Below are 25,317 nucleotides of genomic sequence, written 5' to 3'. Positions count from 1 at the left end.
TTCATTCTTAAAGATTCAGTTCAGGTGTAGAATGCTCCCCCTCAACCCCCCCCCACACCTTACCATCACATAACTGAAGGCCTATTTATACTAGTCCTTTTGCACAGAACATCATGTTCAGCCATCAGGAAAATACAAGGGCATACTGAAAGGCAAAAAAACACAGTTTGAAGAGACTGAGCAAGCATCAGTCCAGACATTGTATGGTGGAGTTATCAGACCGGGAATTTAAAACAACTATTCTTAATATGCTAAGGGCTCAAATGGATAAAATAAACAGTGTGCGAGAATAGATAGGTAATGTAAGCAGAGAGATGGAAATCCTAAGAAAGAATCAAAAAGAAATACTAAAGGTCAAAAACACTTTAACAAAACTGAAGACTGCTTTTGATGGGCTTTAATAGACTGGACACAGCCCAGGAAAGAATCTCTGAGCTTGGGGCAGTTAAGCATCTGCCTTTGGCTCAGATAATGATCTCAGGGTCCTGGGATCAAGCTCCACATCCGGCTCCCCGCCCCTCTGCCTGCCACTCCCCCTGCTTGTGCTCTCTCTCTCTCTGTCAAATAAATAAATAAAATCTAAAAAAAAAAAGAACTTAGATCTTTAAATAAATAAATAAAAGTAAAAACTAAAAAAAATAGTCTTTTACAAAAAAGATTCAGTTCAGGGATCATTTCCCCCGAAGCCTTTTCTGACCACCACACCTCCAGGGTGGGCTTTTCATATCTCAGAGTATTCAATGCTCTCCTCTACCATTGCATACTATATGAGAATCACTTGTCTTTATGTCTATATCTATGACTACACTGTGTTCCTTAAGGGGAGGATGTTATGGGGCGCCTGGGTGGCTCAGTCGTTAAGTGTCTGCCTTCAGCTCAGGTCATGATCCCGGGGTCCTGGGATCGAGCCCCACATCAGGCTCCCTGCTCAGCGGAAAGCCTTTTTCTCCCTCTTTCCCACTTGTGTTCCTTCTCTCGCTGTGTCTCTGTCAAATAAATAAATAAAATCTTTAAAAAAAAAAAAAGTGGGGGGAGGATGTTACCCTGCTCATCTTTTCTCCCCATGGATTAGCAGTGTGCCTGGCACAGAGTAAGGATTCAGTAAGTATCTACTGAAGTGAAGAGAAATGTAATGTCTATGACTTGGACGTTGCCTTTAAGAATATGCAGCTTTTACAGCATATGAGAAGGTGCAGGAAACTGTCTGCCAGAATGAAGATGAACTCTGCCCGGTTAACTCCTGAGTTTCAGCTTCCCACTGCGTTGCCAGACTTTTAGGATTCCTGTTGCTGAGTCCTATTCCCGATTTTAATTCCAGCCTCTGCCCACTCAGCTTTTATGGTCTTCTTTCCTGAGGCCTGAAAATCGACCTTGACTTCATTCATCCACCAGTTACCAAAAAATATTCATTATGCCAGGCACTTCCTGGAACTGGGGTTACAAAGAGAAATGAGACAGGGCTCCTGCCTAGAATGCATATTGAATTAGGGAAGGAGGCTTGTAAACAAAGGGTTCAAAGAGGGAGATGCACACTACAGTAGAAACATCCATGTTTTCTTGGCTTCAGAATTCAGGGTTTTATCTTGAGAGCCTGAAAATCCATGATATAAGGATTTGTAATTTTAATAAGGTGGAAATTTGAATGAAAGTCTCTTCAAGGTTGGTGGGCAATGAAAACAAAGCATTTAGCCAGAAAGCAAGGCCCAGATGCCTAGATAGGGTGTGAATTTCAGCCTGGCATTTGGGTTCTTTACTCCTCCTCAAGCATATTGTTACAGTCACAACAGAGATCAAGTGATTGCTTTAAAGTTTCAAGAACATTTCATCAGAAAATTATATGCTATTATACGGTTCTCAAAAATAGAGTTCTCAAAGACAAAATTTTCTCATAAATGTCAAGGATATATTATATATACTTAAGGATAAATTTATCAAATATGTAAACCTACAAAATATTGCTGAGAGAAATTTAAGAAGATCTAAAATAATAGCACAGTAAACAGTAATCATCAATCAGGGGCACCTGGCTGGCTCAGTCAGTTAAGCATCTGACTCTTGGTTTTGGCTCATGATCTCAGGGTCGTGAGATCAAGCCCCACGTCAAGCCCTGAGTTGAGCCCCCAGTTGGGCTCCAGGTTCAGTAGGGAGTTTGCTTCAGAGTCTCTCTCTCCCCTCTGCCTCTCCCCCCGCCACTCCCGTGCACACTCTCTCTCTCAAATAAATAAGTCTTTAAAAATAAAATAAAATCTTTTTTTAATTACTTTAAAAGATTTTATTTATTTGACAGACAGAGAGAGAGAGAACAAGCAGGGGGAGGGGCAGAGAGAGAGGGAGAAGCAGGGTCCCTGCTGTGCAGGGAGCCCGACGTGGGACTCAATCCCGGGACTCTGGGATCATGACTTGAGCCGAAGGCAGATGCTTAACCGACTGAGCCACCCAGACGCCCCTAAAATAAAATCTTTAAAAAAAACTTCATCAATCAGAAGACTCAACATTGTAAAGGAGTCAATTCTCCCCAAACTGGTGTATAGATTCAATGCATCTCCATCAGAATTTCAAAAGGCCTCTAGTAGAATTTGATGAGCTCATTCTAAAATTTATATGGATATGCAAAAGCCCTAGAACACTCAAAACAATTTTGAAAAAGAAGACAGCTGGAGGACTTAACACTATCTGATCTCAAAAGTTACTACATAGTTACAGTAATTAAGACGGTTTAGCATTGGTGTAAAGGTAGATACAGAGATGGATGGAAAAGAATATACCGTCTGAAACTGACCCACACTTATATAGTCAATTGTCTTTCAACAAAGGGGCCAAGATAATTCAGTAGAGAAAGGAAAAGTTTTTCAACAAACAGGGCCAGAACAATCCCACATCCATATGCAAAACAGTTTTGTCCTTCACACCACACACAAGAATCACCTTTAAAAGGATTACTATCTGGGGCGCCTGGGTGGCTCAGTTGGTTAAACGACTGCCTTCGGCTCAGGTCATGATCCTGGAGTCCCGAGATCGAGTCCCGCGTCGGGCTCCCTGCTCAGTGGGGAGTCTGCTTCTCCCTCTCCCGCTCTCCCCCTCTTGTGCTTTCTCTCTCAAATAAATAAATAAAATCTTTAATAAAAAAAAATAAATAAATAAAATAAAAGGATTACTATCTGAAATGCAAAAGCTAAAGTTATAAACACTTTTAGAAGAAATTCATTGTAACAGTAGGCAAAGATTTCTTAAATAGGACACAAAAGCACAAACCATAAATTTAAAAAAATGATAAATTATATTTTGTCAAAGTTAAAAATTTTGTTCTTTGAAAGATACCATTAAGAAAATGAAAACTCGGGCGCCTGGGTGGCTCAGTTAGTTAAGTGACTGCCTTCGGCTCAGGTCATGATCCTGGAGTCCCGGAATCGAGTCCTGCATCGGGCTCCCTGCTCAGTGGGGAGTCTGCTTCTCCCTCTCCCGCTCCCCCCTCTTGTGCTCTCTCTCTCTCTCTCTCTCATTCTCTCTCTCAAATAAATAAATAAAATCTTTAAAAAAAAGAAAAAAGAAAGAAAATGAAAACTCGGGGCTCCTGGGTGGCTCAGTCGTTAAGCACCTGCCTTCCGCTCAGGTCATGATCCCAGGGTTCTGGGATCGAGCCCCACATCGGGCTCCCTGCTCGGCGGAGAGCCTGCTTCTCCCTCTCCCACTCCCCCTGCTTGTGTACCTGCTCTTGCTATCTCTCTGTCAAATAAATAAATAAAATCTTAAAAAAAAAAAGAAAACTCGTGGCACCTGGGTGGCTCAGTGGGTTAAGCATCTGCCTTTGGCTCAGGTCATGATCTCAGGGTCCTGGGATGGAGCTCCCTGTCAGCAGGGAGTCTGCTTCTCCCTCTCCCTCTGCCCTTCCCCCCTGCTTATGTGTGTGCTTTCTCTCTCTCTCAAATAAATAAAATCTTAAAAAAAAAAAAGAAAATGAAAACTCTACACTTGTCTTGATGAACACTGAGTTATGTATGGAATTGTTGAATCACTATATTGTACACCTGAAATGAATATAACACTGTATATTAACTATACTGGAATTAAAATAAAATAATAATAATAAAAAAGAAAACTCAAGATATAGATTGGGAGAAAAATGTTTGAAATACATATATTTGACAAAGGCTTTATAGTCAGAATATAAAAGAACTTTCACAACTCAGTAATAAGACAACCCAATTTTTGGGCACCTGGGTGGTTCAGTCGTTAGGTGTCTGCCTTCGGCTCTGGTCATGATCTCAGGGTCCTGGGATCGAGTCCCGCATCGGGCTCCCTGCTCCGTGGGAAGCCTGCTTCTCCCTCTCCCACTCCCCCTGCTTGTGTTCCTGCTCTTGCTATCTCTCTCTCTCTGTCTCTCTCTGTCAAATAAATAAAATCTTAAAAAAAAAAAGACAACCCAATTTTTTTAATGAGCGAAAGAGTTGAACAAGCACTTGGCAAAAGAAAATATATAAATGGCTAAAAAGAATATGAAAAGATGTTTAGTATTATTAATAATCAGGGAAATGCAAATTAAAATCAGTGAGATATCACTACCTACCCATTAGAATGGTTAACATTAAAAAGATTGACAATATCATGTGTTGTCAAGGATCCAGAGCAACTGGAACTCTCACATACTGCTTTGGGGAGTGTAAAATGATAAACCACTTTGAAAAGCAGTTGGGCAGTTAGAAATACAGTAAAAAATATACAGTATTGGGACCCCTGGGTGGCTCAGTTTATTATAATGGGAAACATGCACTTGGCAATATAAGTAGCAATTCTGTTCCTAGATGTTTATCAGAAAAAAGTGAAAACAAATACCTTCACAAAGACTTCTATATGAACTTTCATCTTAGTCTTATTCATAATTAGCAAAACTAGAAACAAACCAAATGTTCCTAACAGTTGACTGGATAAGCAAATTGTAGAATAGCCATACAACAAAATACTATTTGGCAATAAAAAGGAATACATACAACAAGGATGAATCTCAAAAATATGTTAAACAGAAGAAGCCAGAAACAAAAGAGTACCTACTGTCTGATTCCATTTCTATGAAATTGTCGAAAAGGCAAAAAACTAATATAGCAGAAAACAAATCAATGTTTGGTCATGTTAAAACGACTCAGGCAACTTGAATAGGGTCCCATCCCACCTCCTAAACACAGGACAATATGGTTATCAATAAGCTTAATAATTGCAATGGAATAACACACATCAAATGTGTTTCAATTTCAATTCATGAGTTTGTAGTGATACAAAAACATAAACACACACGTTGCTTACAAAAATAAGACTATGACAAATTAACAATTGTCAGTGGTGGAAACAAAAATGCTGTTATAATACTGTTTTTTAAATATTTTTAAAATATTTTTTTTAATTTTTAAAAATATTTTATTTTTTAAACATTTTAAATATTTTTAAAATATTTTATTTATTTGTCAGAGAGAGAGAGAGCACACAAACTGGGGGGCGGTAGGCAGAAGGAGAAGCAGACTCCCCACTGAGCAGGGAGCCCCACAGGACACGGTACTCCATCCCAGGACCCCAGGATCATGACCTGAGCTGAAGACAGACATTTAACCAACTGAGCCACCTAGGGGTCCCAATACTGTATATTTTTTACTGTATTTCTAACATTTGGCCTGACCCCGGAGATTTTAAAATTAAGAAATATTTACTCAATGTATGGTTATTGAGGCAAATGAAAATGTGTTTATTTGTGAGGATGTAAGCGAACTTGTTTTCTTCGGTAAAAACATTTTTTAATGTTGTTTTAACAATATGCAACACTTTGAAACTCTTTTTATAAACCATCTGATCTTGGGTTCTACCCACAGAAATTCCCTGAATTCATACCACGTGTCCATTCGCAGGCCACATAGCTTTCCCTCCTTCTTTTCACGTCTGAAATGCCAGGTCCTCTGAAACCTCCCAGTTTCATTACTGTAAGTAATGACATGCCAAGCAGTCTCCTAAATTCCAGGCCACTTGGGTAGTATTTTGACACTTCTCATTCTCAAAGTCCTAGGTTTACATTAGATCCCTTTTACTTTTGCCCGTTTGAGGACTCCAATCAGTCCACAGACATTTTGTCAGGATTTATATATTTTCTCCCTTTAGGGTAGCATTTAATCAATAGGGAAACCAGACTATAAAGTATCTGGATGGATTCATAAAACCCATCATCGTTAATGGAAAAACAACTTGAAGCACAAGCTCTCTGGATAGTTTTCCGTCAATTTGTGTCATAGTCAGAAAAGTTGTTTTTACCTATCACCAACTGGGACTGTATGGAAAACACCGACTCTGAATGGGACCCGGGGGGGAAGGGGATTTGTGTGTGGGAAGTGAGGAGGAGTGAGATAGGATGTGGATGCCCTCAGAATTATGTTCCTGAATGTAACTGGGAGGAGGGTAGAAATTGAGAGCTAGAAAGGACCTTAGCAATCATCTAGTCCATTCTTTTTATCTTACAGACTAAGAAACAAAGGCTTGAAGAAGTAAAATAGCAGTAGCCCGCAGACAACACCCCGGGACACCCTGAAGCCTAGTTCAGGGTCCTTTCCACTGTACCACCTGCTTATTTTTGAAAATGATCTATTTAGAAAGCTAAAACAGACAAATTCAGGAAAGAAGCTCTTGATAGATTTCAGGGTTCGATGACATTGAGATTTTGCCAAAACAATAAAAACTGCCCGAGCCATAAAGGTATTTAAATATTTGCAGAAGCTAGTTTAACTAGGTTTAGTATTTCCTAGGGGTATACCTCCCTTGTTTATGTTTCTTAATTAAAAAGTTGAAAACAAAAAAGTAGGGAGAGAGGCCATGGGTTCCACACAGGCACAAAATCAACCCTTGATCATTCATTCCTCATGCAGCAATATTTAACGTCTACTGTGATTGAGGCACCGTGCCAGGTGCTGGGAATCCAAAGAACACAGTCCCTGCTCCCTCGGAGCTTACACTATAGCAGTGAAGACAGAGTATTAAAGTAGTAATTACATTAAAGTGTGTTGAGTGTTACGATTGGGGAAATGCCAGATTCTGTGGATTTATCCCCTGAGAATAATTCAAGCTGTTTCTCTTCTGTTATCAACATATTTCTGGGCTGCCTCTTGAGTTCCCCAAACATGAATTCTTTTCAGTATAACACTTAAAACAACAAACATTTACTGAGCACGTACTGGTGTGCCATACAGTGTCTGCAAGAAAATTCCAACGTAAATTAGCAATGTAAAAATCATTCTATACAAGGACAAAATTATTTTGGATTATACATGCCTGGTAATTGTAGTATCACTCGACAGCACAGGTGAGCTGAAAACCAATTTGATATATCTTGATTTTTATAGTATTCTTAACAGGTGTTCTCAGCAAAATTACCGCCGGCCCCCTTGCCCCCCATCATTTCAGAGCGCTGGAAGGCTCTACCTACTACCTGGCGTAGGTCTGAATGAAGTCTGTCCAGCCTTAAAGGGCCAGCTCAGGCGTGTGCTCTACCAAACGTCTCGCTGCCCTAAGCCTGCGCACATCTTTCGCCCTCCCTGTCTACTCTTACAGGTCCCGCATTTATATAGCATTTGGCATGTACTCTTTTTAGTGTTGACTTTGTATATGTGTGTCTTCCCCTAAACTGGATGGATTGTTAAGGGCTGACTCGCCAGCCCCCTATGGTATCACCTTAAGAGGCGGTCCCCCCACACCCGTCCATTCATCACAGAAACAAATTCCACTCATAATGTGGCAGACTGTCTCATTAACCTTGGGGCCCTATTTCCCTCCCAGTTACAGCAATCTGGTTGATTCCACGGGGTAGAGAAAGAAGCCAGGTTGGCCGGGTGGGAGAGGAATGGCGTCAGTGTGAGGTCACGCCACATTGTCCCAAATGCCATCTCCACTCCGCGGCGACATTAACGCAGGATTGAGGGATGCAGCCGAAGGAAAGACAGTTTGCACCTCATGCAGACTACGTGCAAAAAGAGGGCAGGACAGAGAACAATGCGGGGAACCTCGCAGGGCGTGGCAGGGCACCTGAGCGCCAGCAGTGAGTGCCCGCAGATAGGGAAAGCGGGCAGCGGGGAGCCACGCGGAGGCCGCGCAGGATGAGGCGGGACTTCCGGAAGCCATTTGCTTGAGTGGCAGGGGAACCGGAAGTGGGGGCGCTGCCGCTGGTGCTGGGGCCCGAGGAGGGACGCGCCGGAGCGGGGCCGCCGGGACTGAGCGAGCGACAGACGCGCCACCCGCCGACGCCGCAACCGCTTGGGGCCCGTACGGACCCTCTGCCTGAGTGAGTGCAGCCAGGGTCGCGGGGAACCGGAGGCTTAGAGGTGGGGGTCGGAAGGGCCTGCGATTTGTTATTGTGAGAGGCCCGCGACCTCCCCTCCCCCACTGTCCGGGCCCCTCCCCCCGCGCCACCTCCCCCCCCGCCGACCCTCGGGGGGCCTCGCGCGCGCGCCTTCTCCGCGGCCCAGCGCTGCTTCCCCAGCTGCCCGTGCTGTCCCCGGCACTCCCCCGACCGCTCGCCGCCCCCCTTAGAGCCTCCCGCCGGCACCCCACCCCCAAACCTGCCGACTCGGCTCCGCCGCTGGCCGCCGTCTCCACCCGCCTTTCCCAGGGGAGGGGTGCAGGGGGACTACGGTGGCGGGGCGGCCGCTCCTCCCCGGCCCACCCCCTGGAGCAGGCCTCTCGGCACCCCAGCTCGCGGTGGCCGGCGGTTCGCCGCCGCCAGCCCCGTTTGTAGCAACTCTTCTGCCTTCGGTCTCAGCTGTTGCCTCTTCCCTCCATCCCCGCGCCCGAACCCCTGACCCTCCCTCCCCTTTCCCCCGTCGGAGAGGCCTTTAACCCGGGCTCAGGCCCGTTACTCGGTGGCTTGTTGACCGAGCACTTTTTCCTCCCCCTTTTGTTGAAAAATTTCAACTCTTTAGAAACTTCTCCGTTTCCCCTAATGTATTCAAAAACCCGCAGACTGTCAGGGCTCCGAGGGGATTATTTCTTAGAGGGCCATGTTGCCCAGCACCTCATTTTAGATCTAGATGAGGCCCAGCAAGGTTGGTGATTTGCCCAAGGTCAGCCAGCTGCTTAAAGAGGCCAATGGACAGATTTTCTCTGGTGCTTTTCACTTGGTCCATCCATGTCCGTTTACAGGAGCGAGACCTTCTGGCCTGCAGGTTTGCGATATACCCGTTGCATGGTGACTCACTGTTCTGCTTCCCATAGCTCTCAAGCCAGCGTTGCTTTCCATGATTTACGCACGGACCTTAAGAAAAGCAAGCACTTCAATCTCTGGCCTCTTTTTTAGAGTGTGTCTGCAGAGAAAGGGAAGATCATCTGCACCCACTCTAGGATCTCATTTTGTACAGTTTTAAATTGGGGCGAGGGGGATAAAGGTATGGAGAAAGAAGAAGGAAAAAATACAGAGTGTTGTCTCTCCTGAGCGTTTGAATACGGCTTTGCCTTGGATAAGCCTGTGTCTTTAGATTCTCTCCTGGGCACATTGTTCTGATATAAAGGTTGCCTCCTTGTGGGGGAGCAGGGGAGGAGTAGGAAATCATTGTGCTTTAATTTGTTGGCTTGGGCGGGCATTTGATAATAAATTATGGATGTGCTGGAACCCTGGGACCCACCCGCCAGCCCACTGAGGCAGGGTCTTCTGGATGAGGCTTTTCTTCCCTTTCAGAATATTGCTGCCAACTCCCTCTGAAGCAAAATGAAGAGGCTTAGGTCAGAGTGGACACATTCTAAATCCTTTAATTCTTGGTGCAACTTTTCTCCTCCCTCTGTTTCCTGGTTAAACTAAAGATCCAGCTGAGCTTGAGAATTTATATTTCTTTGTTGTTGGAACTGGTTTCTGATTAAACATGCTACACCAGCTACACCACATACTGGTATAAGTATCTGGAAATTCTGGTGTTCACTGTCATAGTCCAAGTTAAGGTAGAAAGAAGATAGAAAATGCAGGAAAATTGGGAAATGCTGTGCAAGTTGCTTACTCCTCATTTTCCCAAAGAATTTACATTTTAATGGACAATCAGAGATTCCCTGGAGTAGTCTCTCCTGGTAAATTAACGAAACTTTTGTTCTTCAGACCTTTATCTCCGTTCTCCTTGGTTTCTCTAACTGAACCTGCTGTTTGTGATCAGAAGTTAGTGACTTAAAATAATCCCCCCCAAAGGGATTATTATGAATCAGGAAGGTGAAATGGGAGTCAGAATCCACCTCCCTATTGGTACTTTTTTTATTATGTTACTGATTACGGCTTCACTATTCCGAATACTGCTGTGTATGGTATTGCTCTGAGGCAGGAAACCCAAAATCATTCAGGTTTTTGTGTCCTATCACAGGCTGTACTCTGGATAGCTCCTGATTCATTCTTCATTTCTCTTACAAAGAATTCAACAGCTTATTTTATTTGACTCCCAAATTATTTGAATCTTCTAAATGCATAGATCCCTAGATTGTACATTTCTAGCTTCGTTCTTAGGAGGTTGCATGGGTTTGTGGCTCACTTTTTCTTTACCTGCCCTTTAAGGATGTTATCAATCCATAGCCATCAGTAAAACTGAAAGCTACTTTGTATTGTGAGAATTTGATTTAGCAAAACAATACAAAATCCCAAGTGTCTGAAGGCACAAAGAAATTTTTGCTCAGGTACTTTGCCTTTGTTGAGGAGGAAGGATGACCTTGTATTCATAGTTACGGAAAGAAAAAAAAAAAGACTAGCTAATTGGGAATATTTTGCAATCTTCTCTCAATTCTACCTGCCTGGTAGCCTTAGATAAGTGACATTTTTTCCCTCGGTTTCTCTGTCCCTATTTCTTCATTTTGTCCATGAAGAAATTTAGTACCAAGATGAAAGTGTTTTGCTCAGGGTATCAGGATGCCATTAAATTTGGTTAGTAATAATAAGGTAGATAGGTGAATCAGATTAGTAAATGAGAATTTATCGTGGCTTTTCTATATCGAGCCTGACACCCTTTGCTCAAGAATGATAGGCTTTAGAGGTATAGCAGCCTGAGTTCCAATTTCAGCTCTCCCCATCATGGAGCAGGTTCTTTAAATCTCACTGAGCTTCAGTTTTATTTAAATAACAAAGCGCCTAGCACAGTGTCTTGTAAATAGTAAGTTCTTAATTTTAATTGTGATTATTATTTTACAACAGTTATTTACCTGTTGGAGGAACTCTGAAAATCCATGTTAGTAAATTGAATCCTAGATCTAGAAAGATTTTATAGCTTAAATAGACCATTGGTCTTGAAAGTAGAGTATGTGCACTCCCTGGGGATTGCAGAAGATGAACCATTGGAATACAGGAAACAATTCAGAACTTCTTACATTTATTTTTTATGTAAAAGGAAAAAGTAAACTTTACTAATATTTAATATATAGATTAACAGTAACTTATACATTTAATTTATAAGTAAATATATAATAGGACACATTTCTTTTTTTTTTTTTTTAAAGATTTTATTTATTTATTTATTTGACAGAGAGAGAGAGAGTGAGAGCAGGAACACAAGCAGGGGGAGTGGGAGAGGGAGAAGTAGGCTTCCCACCGAGCAGGGAACCCGATGCGGGGCTCGATCCCAGGATCCTGGGATCATGACCTGAGCCGAAGGCAGACGCTTAACGACTGAGCCACCCAGGCGCCCCAATAGGACACATTTCAAAAAGATTCTAGAACATTAAAGATGTTTGGGCACCACAAATCTGGACCAATCTTTACTCATATGCTTTAGTTCACTTTATGCTTTCTTGTTAGGGATTCAGCTTGCCTCTTTTTGAATCTCCATTGGAGGAATCTACTGTGAGAGACAGGCCATGTCATTTTGTAGTCATACTTGTTAGAAATTTGTCTAACTGTACATTCTATCCACTGGCCTTACCTTCCTATTTGGGGACATGCAAAATAAGGGTAATATCTCCTCCTAGTAATCATCAAATAGTTTGGCAGTTATTTATGTCCTGTCTTCCTCTTCCCTAACCAGTTTTTCTACAGATTATAAACATACCTCTTTCATTCAACTGTTTCTAATAGGACAGGCTTTCTCTTACCAGCTTGGCTCCTTTCCTCTAGACACCCTCCAGTTTGTCAAAATTCTTTAAGCTTTTCAAGATCCGAATATGGAATCCCAAGAACTGAAATGAAGTTGAAGTGCCTGCATTTTGTCTTTTAAGTGGTGAGGGATATATTTGAATACGTGTTATTATGAAGGTACCTTATATTCGCAGTTTGTCACCCTTGTTCTTTAAACAATCCCCAGGAACAATAGTTTAATTATATAATCATATAGTGAGAGTAGGACAGATTTTTCTTCTCTGTTTCAGTAGTGGTCTCTCAGTTAATTTTGTGTCAGTTAACTTTTACCTCAAAAATACCTAACATGTTAAGTGTCTCTCCATGTAGGAAAACAAATGACAACAAACTAATGAAATAGTTGGGTTTTTAAAAATTAAGGGGTGCCTGGGCGGCTCAGTGGGTTGAGCGTCCAGCTCTTGGTTTCAGCTCAGGTCATGATCTCAGGGTCCTGGGATCCAGCCCGAGTTGGGTTCCCTGCTCAGCCTGGAGTCTGCTTGAGATTCTCTCCCCCTCCCCCCCTCAAATAAATAAATAAATCTTAAAAAAAAAAAAAAAGATTCTGGGACCTGGGTGGCTCAGTTGGTTAAGTGTCTGCCTTCGGCTCAGGTCATGGTCCCAGGTTCTGGGATCCCCACTTGGCAGAAGGCCTGCTTCTCCCTCTCCCTCTCCCTGTCACTCCCTCTGCTTGTACCCTTTCTCTTTGTCAAATAAATAAATAAAATCTTTTAAAAATAAAATTAATTAAAAAATTAAAAAATTTCTCTCTCCTCCTTTCCCTCTGCCGCTCCCCCCTTTTAAAAAAAGGTAAAGAAGAAAATCTATTTAAAAATTTAGGAAATAGTCTTTTGAATTAGTGGAAAGTGAAGCTGTTTGTTGCTGTACTTCTTTACATTATATATGTAATTTTGAAATCCATAAGGTGGGAAAACTTGGTTGCCCCTTGTCTGTCTTAAGGCTAATAACAGCTGTATGATTGGCAGGAAAGAAAGCTATTTTTATTTTTTTTATTTTTTATTTTTTATTTTATTTATTTATTTGACAGAGAGAGACACAGCGAGAGAGGGAACACAAGCAGGGGGAGTGGGAGAGGGAGAAGCAGGCTTCCCGCGGAGCAGGGAGCCCGATGCGGGGCTCGATCCCAGGACCCTGGGATCATGACCAGAGCCAAAGGCAGACGCTAAACGACTGAGCCACCCAGGCGCCCCAAGAAAGCTATTTTTAAAATTAAAACTACTATTAAGCACCATGTCAGATTTAACCTGAATAGCCAGACTTCAATCTAGAATTGAATTTAGACCCAAAGAAACTTTTGTATGGAACGTATAGAATGTTTTACTAGTTTAAAAACAAAAGCAGGGCCCCTGGGTGGCCCAGTCGGTTAAGGGTCCGACTCTTGGTTTCCGCTCAGGTCATGATCTCAGGGTCATGAGATCGATCCCCAAGTGGGCTCTGAGCTCAGCGAGGACTCTGCTCAACTTTCTCCCTCTTCCTACATGTGCGCGCACTCTCTCTCTCTCTGAAATAAATCTTTAAAAAAAAAACACCTAAAATTAAATGTTTTGTTTTTGTTTTGTTTTTTTTAAGATTGATTTATTTGAGAGAGAGAGACAGAGATAGTGAGAGAGAGCACCAGAGGGGAGGAGAGGGAGAAGCTCTATCCCAGGGCTCTGTCCCAGGACCCGGGGATCATGACCTGAGCCAAAGGCAGACCCTTAACCAACTGAGCCACCCAGGTGCCCCCAAAATAAAGGTGTCTATGTGACTGTTTGTCTTAATCTCCTTTAATCATTTTTTTTCTTTTTCCTTTTTTAAAGATTTTATTTATTTATTTGACAGAGACAGAGACAGTGAGAGAGGGAACACAAGCAGGGGGAGTGGGGGAGGGAGAAGCAGGCTTCCCATGGAGCAGGGAGCCCAGTGCGGGGCTCGATCCTAAGACCCTGGGACCATGACCTGAGCCGAAGGCAGACGCTTAACCAACTGAGCCACCCAGGCGCCCCTTTTCTTTGTCCTTTATGAATCTTTTAATTTTCCCATACTTTTCTCAGGCAGTGAAGCCTCAACCAGATACCATAATTTGATTGGAGCTATACAGATTCATCTTGCAGTTCTTCCCAATTCTTGTATTTTACATTGATGTTTTTAGCTCCAGGTAGTTTATGCTTTTTGGGTGAAACGGTTAGGTATAAGGCCTCGGGGCGCCTGGGTGGCTCAGTTGTTAAGGATCTGCCTTCAGCTCAGGTCATGATCCCAGGGTCCTGGGATCGAGCCCCGCATCACATCGGGCTCCCTGCTCGGTGGGAAGCCTGCTTCTCCCTCTCCCACTCCCCCTGCTTGTGTTCCCTCTCCCTGTGTCTCTCTCTCTCAAATAAATAAAATCTTAAAAAAAAAAAAAAGATACAAGGCCTCTTTAGGGAGTCAGCATGAACTGCTTTGTGAATTAGTGGGCCAGATGTGACATTACTGGGGTCAAGCAAACCTAATTTCCTTCGCTTACTGCACAAAGTACCTAAATTATCTGATCCTCGTTTTTTTCGTTTTGCAAGGATTGGAAGTGGTATGTATAAAAAACATGGCATATGTAGTCCTTCATAGATAGCTATTATTTTCTGATAGTTGCAAATTTTAGTAATCTAAATAAATATATACAGATTGTCCCTGACTTAATGGTTCTACTTATGATATTTTGACTTAACAATGGTGTAAATGCCGTATGCATTCAGTAGAAACCGTACTTCCAGTTTCGAAGTTTGATTTTTTGTGTGTGTATGTGAATAAAGTTTATTGAAGATACAGAAAAAGCTCTCAAGAGTGAGGGGGTCCCCACAGGGTTGCGTACAAGGGCCTTTAAGGTTGGTCTTTTGTAGAAAGCTAACCAGGGAACCTAAATCCTTTAAACATCTCTATTTATAACACCTTCGATGGCTTACTTCGTTTTTAGGGGCTAGTTATTCTTTGTTGGTCACAGGTGATTATCATAAAGACACCGGACCCACCCCACACACCTAGGGCAGGGTGGTTCCCCACCCCACACGACCCACCCCACACGCGCAGGGCAGGGTTCGAAGTTTGATCTTTTCCTGGGCTAGTGACATGCGACAGGATCCTCTGGTGATGCTGGGCAGTGGCAGTGAGCCGAAGCTCCCAGTCAGCCACGTGACCATGAGGTCAGCATCCGATACAGGGACAACCATCTGTTTACCACATCCAGTACAGTATTCAGTAAGTTACAGGAGATACTCAGTACTCTGTTGTAAAATAGGTTTTGTGTTAGATGATGTTGCCCAACTGTAGGCTAATAGAAGTGTTTTGAGCACATTTCAGGTAAGCTAGGTCATGCTATTTGGTAGATTAGGTGTATTAAATGCATTTTTGACTTGGGATTTTTCTTTTTTTTTAGATTTATTTATTTATATTATAGAGAGTGAGAGCATGCGAGCGGGGAGAGGGGCAGAGGGAGAGGGCGAGAATCTCGAGCAGACTCCCTGCTGAGCCTGGAGCCCACACAGGGCTCAGTCTCATGACCCTGAGATCATGACCTGAGCTGAAATCAAGAGTCGGGACTGAGCCATCCAGGTGCCTGTACTTAGGATATTTTCAACTGACGATGGGTTTATCCAGATGTAATCCTATTATAAGTTGAGGAAGGTCTGTACACAGGGTGTGGATGATGTTTTACATTTCGAGTTAGATACGGGTTTAACCCTAAGCCTAATTTTCTTAGACCTAGTGTCATTTAGAGTGGAACTAATTGGTTTGCAAAGTTAGTGTTAAAACATTGGTTTGCTTCTATAATGTATTTTTCATGAATGAAGGTATATTTTCACATTTAGAGCTTTGTTACTTTCTCATGCTCAAAAATTACTGCTTTGCCAATCTAGTGTGTTTTGTTTACTCAGTAAATACTTATTGAATGAATAGAACTCAGTCCTCTTTCAGAGAAAGCTTAGCTGTATTTGATGATAGCAAGGGAAAGAAAAAGAGAATGGTCCTCTTTTCTTTAAGCCACAAAACCCCAGATTTTCCTATTTTTCATCATTCTTTGTATATGCCAAGTGATTTCTCGAGCCTGATGTCTCTAGTATGTATTCTCCAGAGTTGACTGAAAACAGTCTGGTGTCTTTGTCTTTGTAGGTTAGCATTTCTAGGTTTTCTGAATTTCGCTTACGCCTTCTCCACTATCAGATGCCGTGTTTGAACTCATCATTAATAACATTTTCTTGGTGGATACCTATCAAAAATAAAATACCTAGTAAACATTTGTCAAAAACCAGTGCCAAAGCCTATGACTAGTTTTGTCACAATCTGTAGTAGTTATTTGTGTGATATTTAGTAACCAGTGGATTCTAATCAGGCTATAGCAATTCTCCAGCGTCTAACTGGAGCAGCCTAAAAGCCTCTAATGCAGGTTTCATTGAACTCTTAAGTGTCTGATCCCTTATGTCATTTGGTGCTTGCACTAACATGTAATCATGAAAAATTAATGTAGATGTAAAGTATATACTTGGAGCAGATTTTTTCATTGTAATGCACTGTTCCTAAATGATACTCGAACCTGTCTGGAAGTTTGAGGATGCTAGATATTCATGGGACTTAAGCAGTCATGTCCTAGAACTCACGTCTACTGAAAATAAACTCCAGTTTCATTTCTAGGCAAAGCCACAATGAGACTTAAATTATTATTTAAAACCTAGCATGTAATATTTAAGTGGCAACAAACATTCCTGTTAATGAATGAAATATGACGTAGACATTTTTCCCCTCAGGTATAGAATGAGCCAAGGGGACTCAAACCCAGCAGCTATTCCACATGCAGCAGAAGATATTCAAGGAGATGACAGATGGATGTCTCAGGTAAAAGGAAGTGCGTATGTATTATTCACCAAAGATGAGTCTCTTCAGTTTTCCAGACTCTTTTGACCAAAGCCACAAAGTGCATGCATTTTTATGGTCAATAAGAATCATTACTTTAAATAAAAATCTAATGTTACGCTAATGTCATACCTAATCACTAGCCTGATGTTGGACCAGAGGAATGTTTTGAAAGCCTAGTCATTGCCCTCTGTTCCTCTTGAAAGATAACAGTGTCTCCACAGCATTTTTTTTTCCTTTGGTAAGCTTTTTTTATTTTGAAGTAATTTCAAAATTATACAAATATTGCAAAAATTTTAGAAAGAACTCCCTATATCCTTCATCCAGACCTGCTAGTTAACGTTTTGCCACATCTGCCTAAAGGTTCTGTTCATATCTGCTTGTATTTGTATGTGCACATACCAACATTCAGTGTTTTCTGAACCATTTGAGAGGAAGTTGCAATCATCATGCCCCTTCACCCCTAAATATTTCAGTGCATTTTCTAAGAATAAGGACATTTTCTTACAAAACTACAGAATGGTTATTAAAGCCAGGACATTTAACATTGATATCATGCCATGTTCACAATTCTCCATTTGTCCCAATGTTTTTATGTCAGTTTTCCTCCCAGTCTAGGATCACACATTGCATTCTGTTGTCCTGTCTCTTTATTCTCCTTTACTTTGAAATATTTCTTAGCCTTTGTTTTTCATGACACTGACAGTTTGGAATATCAGCCATTTCTTTTGCGGAATGTTCCTCAATTTGGGTTATCTTTTTCCTCCTAATCAAGATTCAGATTACACATTTTTGGCAGGTATCAGTGAAGTGATGTCCTCAGTGCATCACATAGAAGGTACATGGTGTTGGTTTGTCTTATTGGTGATTAACTTTGATCATTTAAGATGTTGTTGGCCTAAACCAGTTCTTATTTATTATGGTGTGGACTCATAGTTCTTATTCTTCCCAGGGGGTTATAATCCGTTGTCATTTTGAAGCTCACGTTGTCCCAGGTTTAGCAAGTGGGACTCCTCTCCCGGTTCCTGTGTCTTCTTGATGTGTCCATTGTTTTGTAGCACTGTGTCTCCTTTGTATTCTTAGCTGCCTTTTAATAAGCTGTTATCACTTAACCATAACTGTATTTAACCTTCATCTATTGCTTTCCAACCATATTTCCTCTTTGGAATAACAAGTTCTATATGATTTTAAGTACCCAGAGTTTTGCATTTTAGTATTTAGTGGTTCTGTTTATACTCTTGATAGTTGTCTACTTCTGTTTTTGTCTTCCCAGACTTAAAAATCAGTCTGTCTACTAGCTTATTTTGAGTGGTAGGTAGTACTTTTTTTGACTTTTATATGGATCAGCTGCATGGTTATTCTTACTTAATCTTCCTAGTTTGTTTATATCCTTTTTTTTTTTAAGATTTTATTTATTTATTTGACAGAGAGGGAGAGAGCAAGCACAAACAGGGGAGTGGCAGAGGGAGAAACAGGCTCCCTGCTCAGCAGGGAGCCCGATGCAGGACTCAATCCCTGAGCCGGAGGCAGACGCTTAACTGATTGAGCCACCCAGATGCCCCAGTTCATTTATATCTTAAAAAGTATTATGAAATCCACTGGCCATTCTGTGTATTTACCACTCACCCTAAAAAAATAAAACATTGCTAATAGAATTGATGTTCTGTGTATACCTCTCATTGATCATTTTTTCTCTTTCCCACCTCCCCGTCCCCAAACCAGTATCCTAAATTTGGTGGGTTTTTTTTTCATGTGCTTACATACTACATATATCTTAAATTTCTAAACTGTATTTATAGTATTTTTGCATGCTTTTAAACTTTTTGTAAGTAGTATGTTTTTGTATTTTTCTGCAGTGTATCATACATGTTAAAAGCGTAGCTATAGCTTTTTCCTCCCTATTTTTTAAATTTTATTTAATTAAGATTTTATTCATTTATTTTAGAGAGCGCTTGAGTGGGGTGGGGAGGGGCAGAGTGAGAGGGAGAGAGAGAGAATCCCAAGCCGACTCCATGCTAAGTGCAAAGCCGAATGCAGGTCTTGATCCCAGGTCCCTGAGATCATGACCTGAGCCGAAATCAAGAGTCAGATGCTTAACTGACTGAGCCATCTAGGTGCCTCTTTCCTCTTTATAAATAGTATTTCTTTGCTATATATGAAAATACCATTTAGGTACAAATATTTAGGAACGTTTAGGCCATTTATAACTTTATTAAAAGTAGTAACTAGAACTAGATGTCTTTGTTGTTCTGGCATAAATTAGCAGGCTTTAAATAATTAGCATTGACTAGAAAAAAATAGTCAAATGGAAGAAAAACAGGAATATTTAAAAAAATTTTTTTAACCTATATAGAAGAATAACTTTACTAAATAATTAAATATATGCTCAGATCTTGGTTTCTTTTCTCCAGTGAAAGGAACCAGGGCTACTTGGAGAAATGATTGCATCTACAGCTGGGACAAAGGAAATAAAAGATGAACCTCTAGCATCTTGTAGTGCAAGAGAGCAACTACTCAAGAAAAGGAAAAAAACAAAAAAAGATGTATGGCAAGAATATCACTGAAGCGAAGTGTCCTTAGCACATCTCATAGTGATACTGGTTTGTCTCTTTGATGATATTCACTTTGACCACTTGAGGCCAACCTGAAAGAGCACCCAAGTGCAAAGTTGGACAGTTTGAGCGACATAATAAGTCATGATATTATTGGTTTATAACTCAAAGGATAAAGTAAATATTCATGAATCCATTTTGCTATAAATAAACAATTGGATAAACAGGGGAAAAGATAATAATTTTAATTAATAAATGTAGGGGAGCCTGGCTGGCTTAGTCAGTAGAGCATGTAATGCAACTCTTGATCTTGGGATTGTGAGTTTGAGCCCCACATTGGGTTTAGAGATTACGTAAAAGTAAAATCTTTTAACAATAAATAAATGGAGGAGGAGGGAGGGAAAAGAAAACCCTCATTTGAACACCACGGTAATAATTACTGTAGGGAAGGTCCATCAGTGAATACTAAAATTAGTAGGCACACCTTTAAGGAGAGAGAGTATATTTGCCTAGCCTCAAAAGTATCCCCCTGGAAACTACCTTGGTGGTTTTAACATAAGACCACGTATTTTTTGATATCCCCTCTCTCCAGAAGGTGGAGCTTATTAATTCCCCATCAGTGAGAGCTGGATTTAGTGTCTTGTTTCTTTTTCTTTTTAAGATTTTATTTATTTGACAGAGCACGAGTGGGAGGAGCAACAGGGAGAGGGAGAAGCAGGCTCCCCGCTGGGCAGGGAGCCCGATGCGGGGCTCGATCCCAGAACCCTGGGATCATGACTTGAGCCGAAGGCAGACGCTCAACCAACTGAGCCACCCAGGTGCCCCTAGTGTCTTGTTTCTAACAAATACAGTATGGAAAGGAAAAATAACTATATATTGGAGAAACCTGGTAACCACCACCTTAACCAGATGATCAATGTTAACATCACCAGTAATAAGTCATGTTAATATTGTGTACTCCTCTCTGATATGATATAGCAAGGGCACACACATCATCTCCATGGTAGGCTTCCAGAATAATTCATCACCTCAGTGTATTCGTGACAAAATAATCAGCCCCAAATTGAGGGACATTCTACAAAACACCTGACTACTACTAAATGTGTCAACGACATGAAATACAGGGAAAGACCAAGAAACTGTCCCATGATGGAAGAGACCAAGGAGACATGTAGACTAAATGCCATGTGATACCCTGAATTGGTCCTGGGAACAGGAAAAGGACATAGAGGAAAAATTGGTGAGATCTGAGTAAACTTTTTTTTTTTTTTAAGATTTTTATCTTATTTTTAAGTAATCTCTACACCCAATGCAGGGCTCAAACTTAGAACTTTGAGATGGAGGGTCCCATGCTCTACTGACTGAGTCAGCCAGGTGCCCCCTGAGTAAGCTATTTTAGTTGATACTATTTATGAATATTAATTTCTTAGTTTAACCAATGTATCATGCTTATGTAAGATGTTAACATTGGAGGGAACTGAGTGAAAGGTATATGGGAATACTGTACTATCTTTGCAACTCTTCTGTAGATCTAAAATTATTTCAAAACAAGTTTTGAAGTGATAATATTTCCTATGAAGCATTGCCAAAATACCATACCACATATCAGGAAATACCTGGAGCAGATGAACGTGTCCACTAGGATCACCGTAGGAATACAGTCAACAAAATCCAGACTGTGGGAGATTCTGTAGGTCAAAATGGGCAGAAGACATGAACAGACACTTCTCCAAAGAAGACATACAAATGGCTAACAGACACATGAAAAAATGTTCAACATCACTAGCCATCAGGGAAATAGAAATCAAAACCACAATGAGATACCACCTTACACCAGTTAGAATGGCAAAAATTAACAAAGACAGGAAACAACAAGTGTTGGGGAGGATGTGGAGAAAGGGGAACCCTCTTACACTGTTGGTAGGAATGTAAGCTGTTGCAGCCACTCTGGAAAACAGCATGGAGGTTCCTCAAGATGTTAAAAATAGAGCTACCCTATTCTGCTTTCGTGTACGTTTGATATTTTTCATATTAAGTTTTTTTAAGGGTGATACTAGTTATATGCTTTCTGGACTAGAAAGTAGGCAAGCTAGAATTTGAGCATAGGCTGTTCTGTCCCCAAAGCTATTGTGCCAGAAAGAGGTACACATAGTGAGTCAACTGTTTAAAAAAAGGTTAGGGAGGCCTGTGGAAAAAAAAAAAAAAAAAAAAAGGAAAATATGCCCAAATGATAGTTACTGGGTTAAGATGGTAGAATTCTAAGTGTTTTGTTTTGATCTATTTTTCCAAACTTATTGTACCTACTTTTATACTTAAAAAGAAAACATAGAGTACCAGAACCTTTAGACAGCAGAGCTTAAATTCCATGACATTCTAGAACTGTGAACTGTTTTACCGGTACTGAGAGGTAGTTGGCGCTGTAGTACTACAGTGGAGAGGAGAAGTGTGGAAGCGTACCTGCTCACCAGCTACGGTTTTATTCGTGCCCGTTTTATCTCTTCAGTTTAAAAATACTTATTGAAATAGTAGTAATTTAAAAAGTTTATTTACACAAAACGTGGATGTAAAAAAAGGAAAATCTGTGGGCACCTGGGTGGCTCAGTCGGTTAAGCATCCAGCTCAGGGTTTCAGCTCAGGTCCTGATCTCAGGGTCTTGAAGTCAAGCCCCGAGTTGGGTTCCGTGCTCAATGTGGAGTCTGCTGGAGAGATTCTCTCCCTCCCCGACTGCTCCTCCCCCACTTGGACTCTCTCTCTCTCTCAAATAAATAAAATCTTAAAAAAACAAAAAGGGGGGCGCCTGGGTGGCTCAGTCGTTAAGCGTCTGCCTTCGGCTTAGGTCATGATCCCAGGGTCCTGGGATCGAGCCCCACATCGGGCTCCCTGCTCTGCGGGAAGCCTGCTTCTCCCTCTGCCACTCCCCCTGCTTGTGTTCCCTCTCTCGCTGTCTCTCTCTCTCTGTCAAATAAATAAAATCTTTAAAAAAAAAAAAAGGAAAATCTATATCAAATCCTGTCACTCTACAGGAGGAGCTCTTTTAATTGTCAAATTATTTCCAGAAGTATTTTTGTATTTTCACCCATAGCAGATGAGTATCTCCGATTCACCACAGTGTTACCTGCACAGATATTTAGCAGCAGAAACACTTAAATATAACTTAATTCCTAAGGAAAGCATCGTTGAATGTAGAGCTTGAGAAAAAGGAACAGCATTCAGACCTTTCCCTAGAACTGGGTTAAAGACTGTTGCCTAGAGTATCATGTACATTTATTTCAGGGATGAATATAGAAACTTCAACTATGTCCTTTAGTATTTTTTTTTTGAAGATTTTATTTATTTATTTGACAGAGAGAGACATAGCGAGTCCTTTAGTATTGATGAGTAAAATCCATTTTAAAAGTGTCTTGTGCCCTTGCAGCAGAGAGAAGTACTCTAGGACTAGGTCATGGTCACCACTGCGTATAGATTTGGATTCGACTGAGAAAGGATTGACTCCCACTTTGCCATTGTCTCAGAGTTGGAGGTGAACAGGCATTTTCAAAGGCCATGTTAAAACATCCAAATAAGATACATGATTCTTGATTGGTTCCTAGTTCAAAAAAAGAGCTATAATACTTTATCCAACTCTTGGAACAACTGGAAAAATTGAATATGGACTGAATATTATGGCACTATTGTTCATTGTCTTAGATGTGATAATAGTTTTGTGGTTTTATAGGAGACTGTCCTTACTCATGCTGAAATATGTAAGGGTGAGGAACCATAGCATTTGCCACTTACCTTCAAATGGTTCAGCAAACACAAACAGAGAAAGCAAATATGGGAGAACATTATTGTTGAATACAGGCAGAGGGTATACAGCTGTTCATTGGACTGTGGCTTTTCTGTGTGTCTGAAATTATCTTTCAAAGAGTTTGAGGAAAAGATAAACTTCTAAAAAAACATGTTAAGTGTGTTTTTCCATTCTGGTTTCAATAGAATTCCAGTTTTCTTAGCATATTAGAATGATCAGTGTGGTAAGGGTGGGAAGAAAGTCCTAGTAGTTTATTTCAGACGGAATAAATAGAATGTTTAACAGCAGAGTAACTGGTTGGACAACTGTTCTGTCTAGGCCAAGACCTCTCACTGAGAAAGAAATGCCAGTTTCTAATTTTTCTTCCTTTTTCAAACCAGCACAACAGATTTGTCCTGGACTGTAAAGACAAAGAGCCTGATGTACTGTTTGTGGGGGATTCCATGGTGCAGTTAATGCAGCAATATGAGGTAAAGGTGGAAGGGGGGAGGGTGGGTCTTGGCTACCAAAGTAAACCCATTCATCGCTAGCAAACTTTCACTCTGAGCTGAATCTGTAGGCTTATTCATGACACTTTAGAGAAGCTCTAGTTCAGAGTGCGAGGGAGGTCAGACCTCCATAATGGGATTCTTTGTGCCACCAAGCATGATGAGACAAAAAATTCAGAATTGTTTCTAACTCAGCTCCCTTTTTTGCCACACAGTGCCACACAGTCTTACTGTGTTTTACATTTTCTTATTTTGTATATTTTTTTAAAGATTTATTTATTTATTTAATAGAGAATGTGGAGGAGGGGGAGGGGCAGAGGGAAAGGGAGGCAGAGAATCCCAAGCAGACTCTACACTGAGCGCAGAGCCCGATGTGGGGCTCGATCCCATGATCCTGAGATCATGACCAAGAGTCGGATGCTTAACTGACTAAGCCACCCAGGCGCCCCTTATTTTGCGTATTTTTTTTCTAAGATATTATTTATTTGACAGAGAGAAAGAGCAAAGTAGGGGGAATGGCAGGCAGAGGGAGAGGGAGAAGCAGACTCCCTGCTGAGCAGGGAGTCTGATGCGGGGCTCGATCCCAGGACCCTGAGATCATGACCTGAGCCGAAGGCAGACGCTGAATGACTGAGCCACCCGGGTGCCCCATATTTTGTGTTCCACATCTTTTTTTAAGATTTGCGCTCTTCCAGGGGCAGTTAAAGGAAAAGATAGCTTGATTCCTTTCTGGCTCCAGTGCTCTAAATTTCTTCATCTCATGTTTCTACTTCACCCTATTCATTTTGATGCATGAGTAAAGGGAAAGGAGAGCTTACTGAGTTGGCACCTTGAGTATAAATGCTGGAACCTCCTGCCGGGCATCGGACAGCATTGTGACTCCATTCTTGAGCTGAGGTCGAAGGCTGCATTAAGAACTGAGTGATAGAGGGGCGCCTGGGTGGCTCAGTCAGTTAAGCATCCGACTCTTGATCTCAGGTCTTGATCTCACGATTGTGAGTTCCAGCCCCACTTTGGGCTCCGCGTTGGGTATGGAACCTACTTAAAAAATAAAGTAAAAAATACGTTAAAAAAAAAAAAGTAATCCTAGAAAGAACTGAGTGATACAGTGCCATCCTCAGAGCCTTGCAAACACTGAGCAGCTCATGATTTGCAGCATTACATTTGAATATAGAAAATGAAAATTATTCTTTCAGGTGCCTCACAACACATTGCAATGGAAGAATTTTATTTCCCACTCAGTTTAAATAAAGCTCTTTTTTCTCCTTTTAGATATGGCGAGAGCTTTTTTCCCCACTTCATGCACTGAATTTTGGAATTGGGGGAGATACAACAAGACATGTTTTGTGGAGACTAAAGAATGGAGAACTGGAGAATATTAAACCTAAGGTGAAATGAAACTAATGTTTTAAAGAGTATCTTTAATCTTGAGTCTTTTCCAGGTAGAAAATTGTCTGAAACTGCTAGTAAAAACAAACTGCTTCTTGAAAGCATTATTTCGCTACTGTCTTTGCTTTGTGCCCC

At 41.3% G+C, this 25,317-nt stretch overlaps 1 protein-coding gene across 2 annotated transcripts in view; it reads left to right on the top strand.

Annotated features, from left to right (window-relative positions):
* Positions 1-8,148: 8,148 nt before the first annotated feature.
* PAFAH1B2 (platelet activating factor acetylhydrolase 1b catalytic subunit 2) overlaps positions 8,149-25,317 on the top strand; it is a 29,940-nt gene continuing 12,771 nt past the window's right edge. Inside the window, exons 1-4 of one of the 2 annotated variants that reach the window (XM_036104494.2) lie at positions 8,149-8,302; positions 16,858-16,945; positions 23,686-23,775; positions 25,066-25,182. In XM_036104494.2, the coding sequence (XP_035960387.1) occupies positions 16,865-16,945; positions 23,686-23,775; positions 25,066-25,182 (288 nt within the window). In that variant the 5' untranslated portion in view covers positions 8,149-8,302; positions 16,858-16,864. Of the gene's footprint in view, positions 8,303-16,857; positions 16,956-23,685; positions 23,776-25,065; positions 25,183-25,317 lie in introns of those variants that run through there. The other variant, XM_036104495.2, reaches the window with a different exon arrangement.

Source organism: Halichoerus grypus, chromosome 11, assembly GCF_964656455.1.
Source record: "Halichoerus grypus chromosome 11, mHalGry1.hap1.1, whole genome shotgun sequence".
Taxonomy (NCBI): Eukaryota; Metazoa; Chordata; class Mammalia; order Carnivora; family Phocidae; genus Halichoerus; species Halichoerus grypus.
Note: the sequence above shows the minus strand (reverse complement) of the source record. Positions and strands in the feature narration are given on the sequence as shown.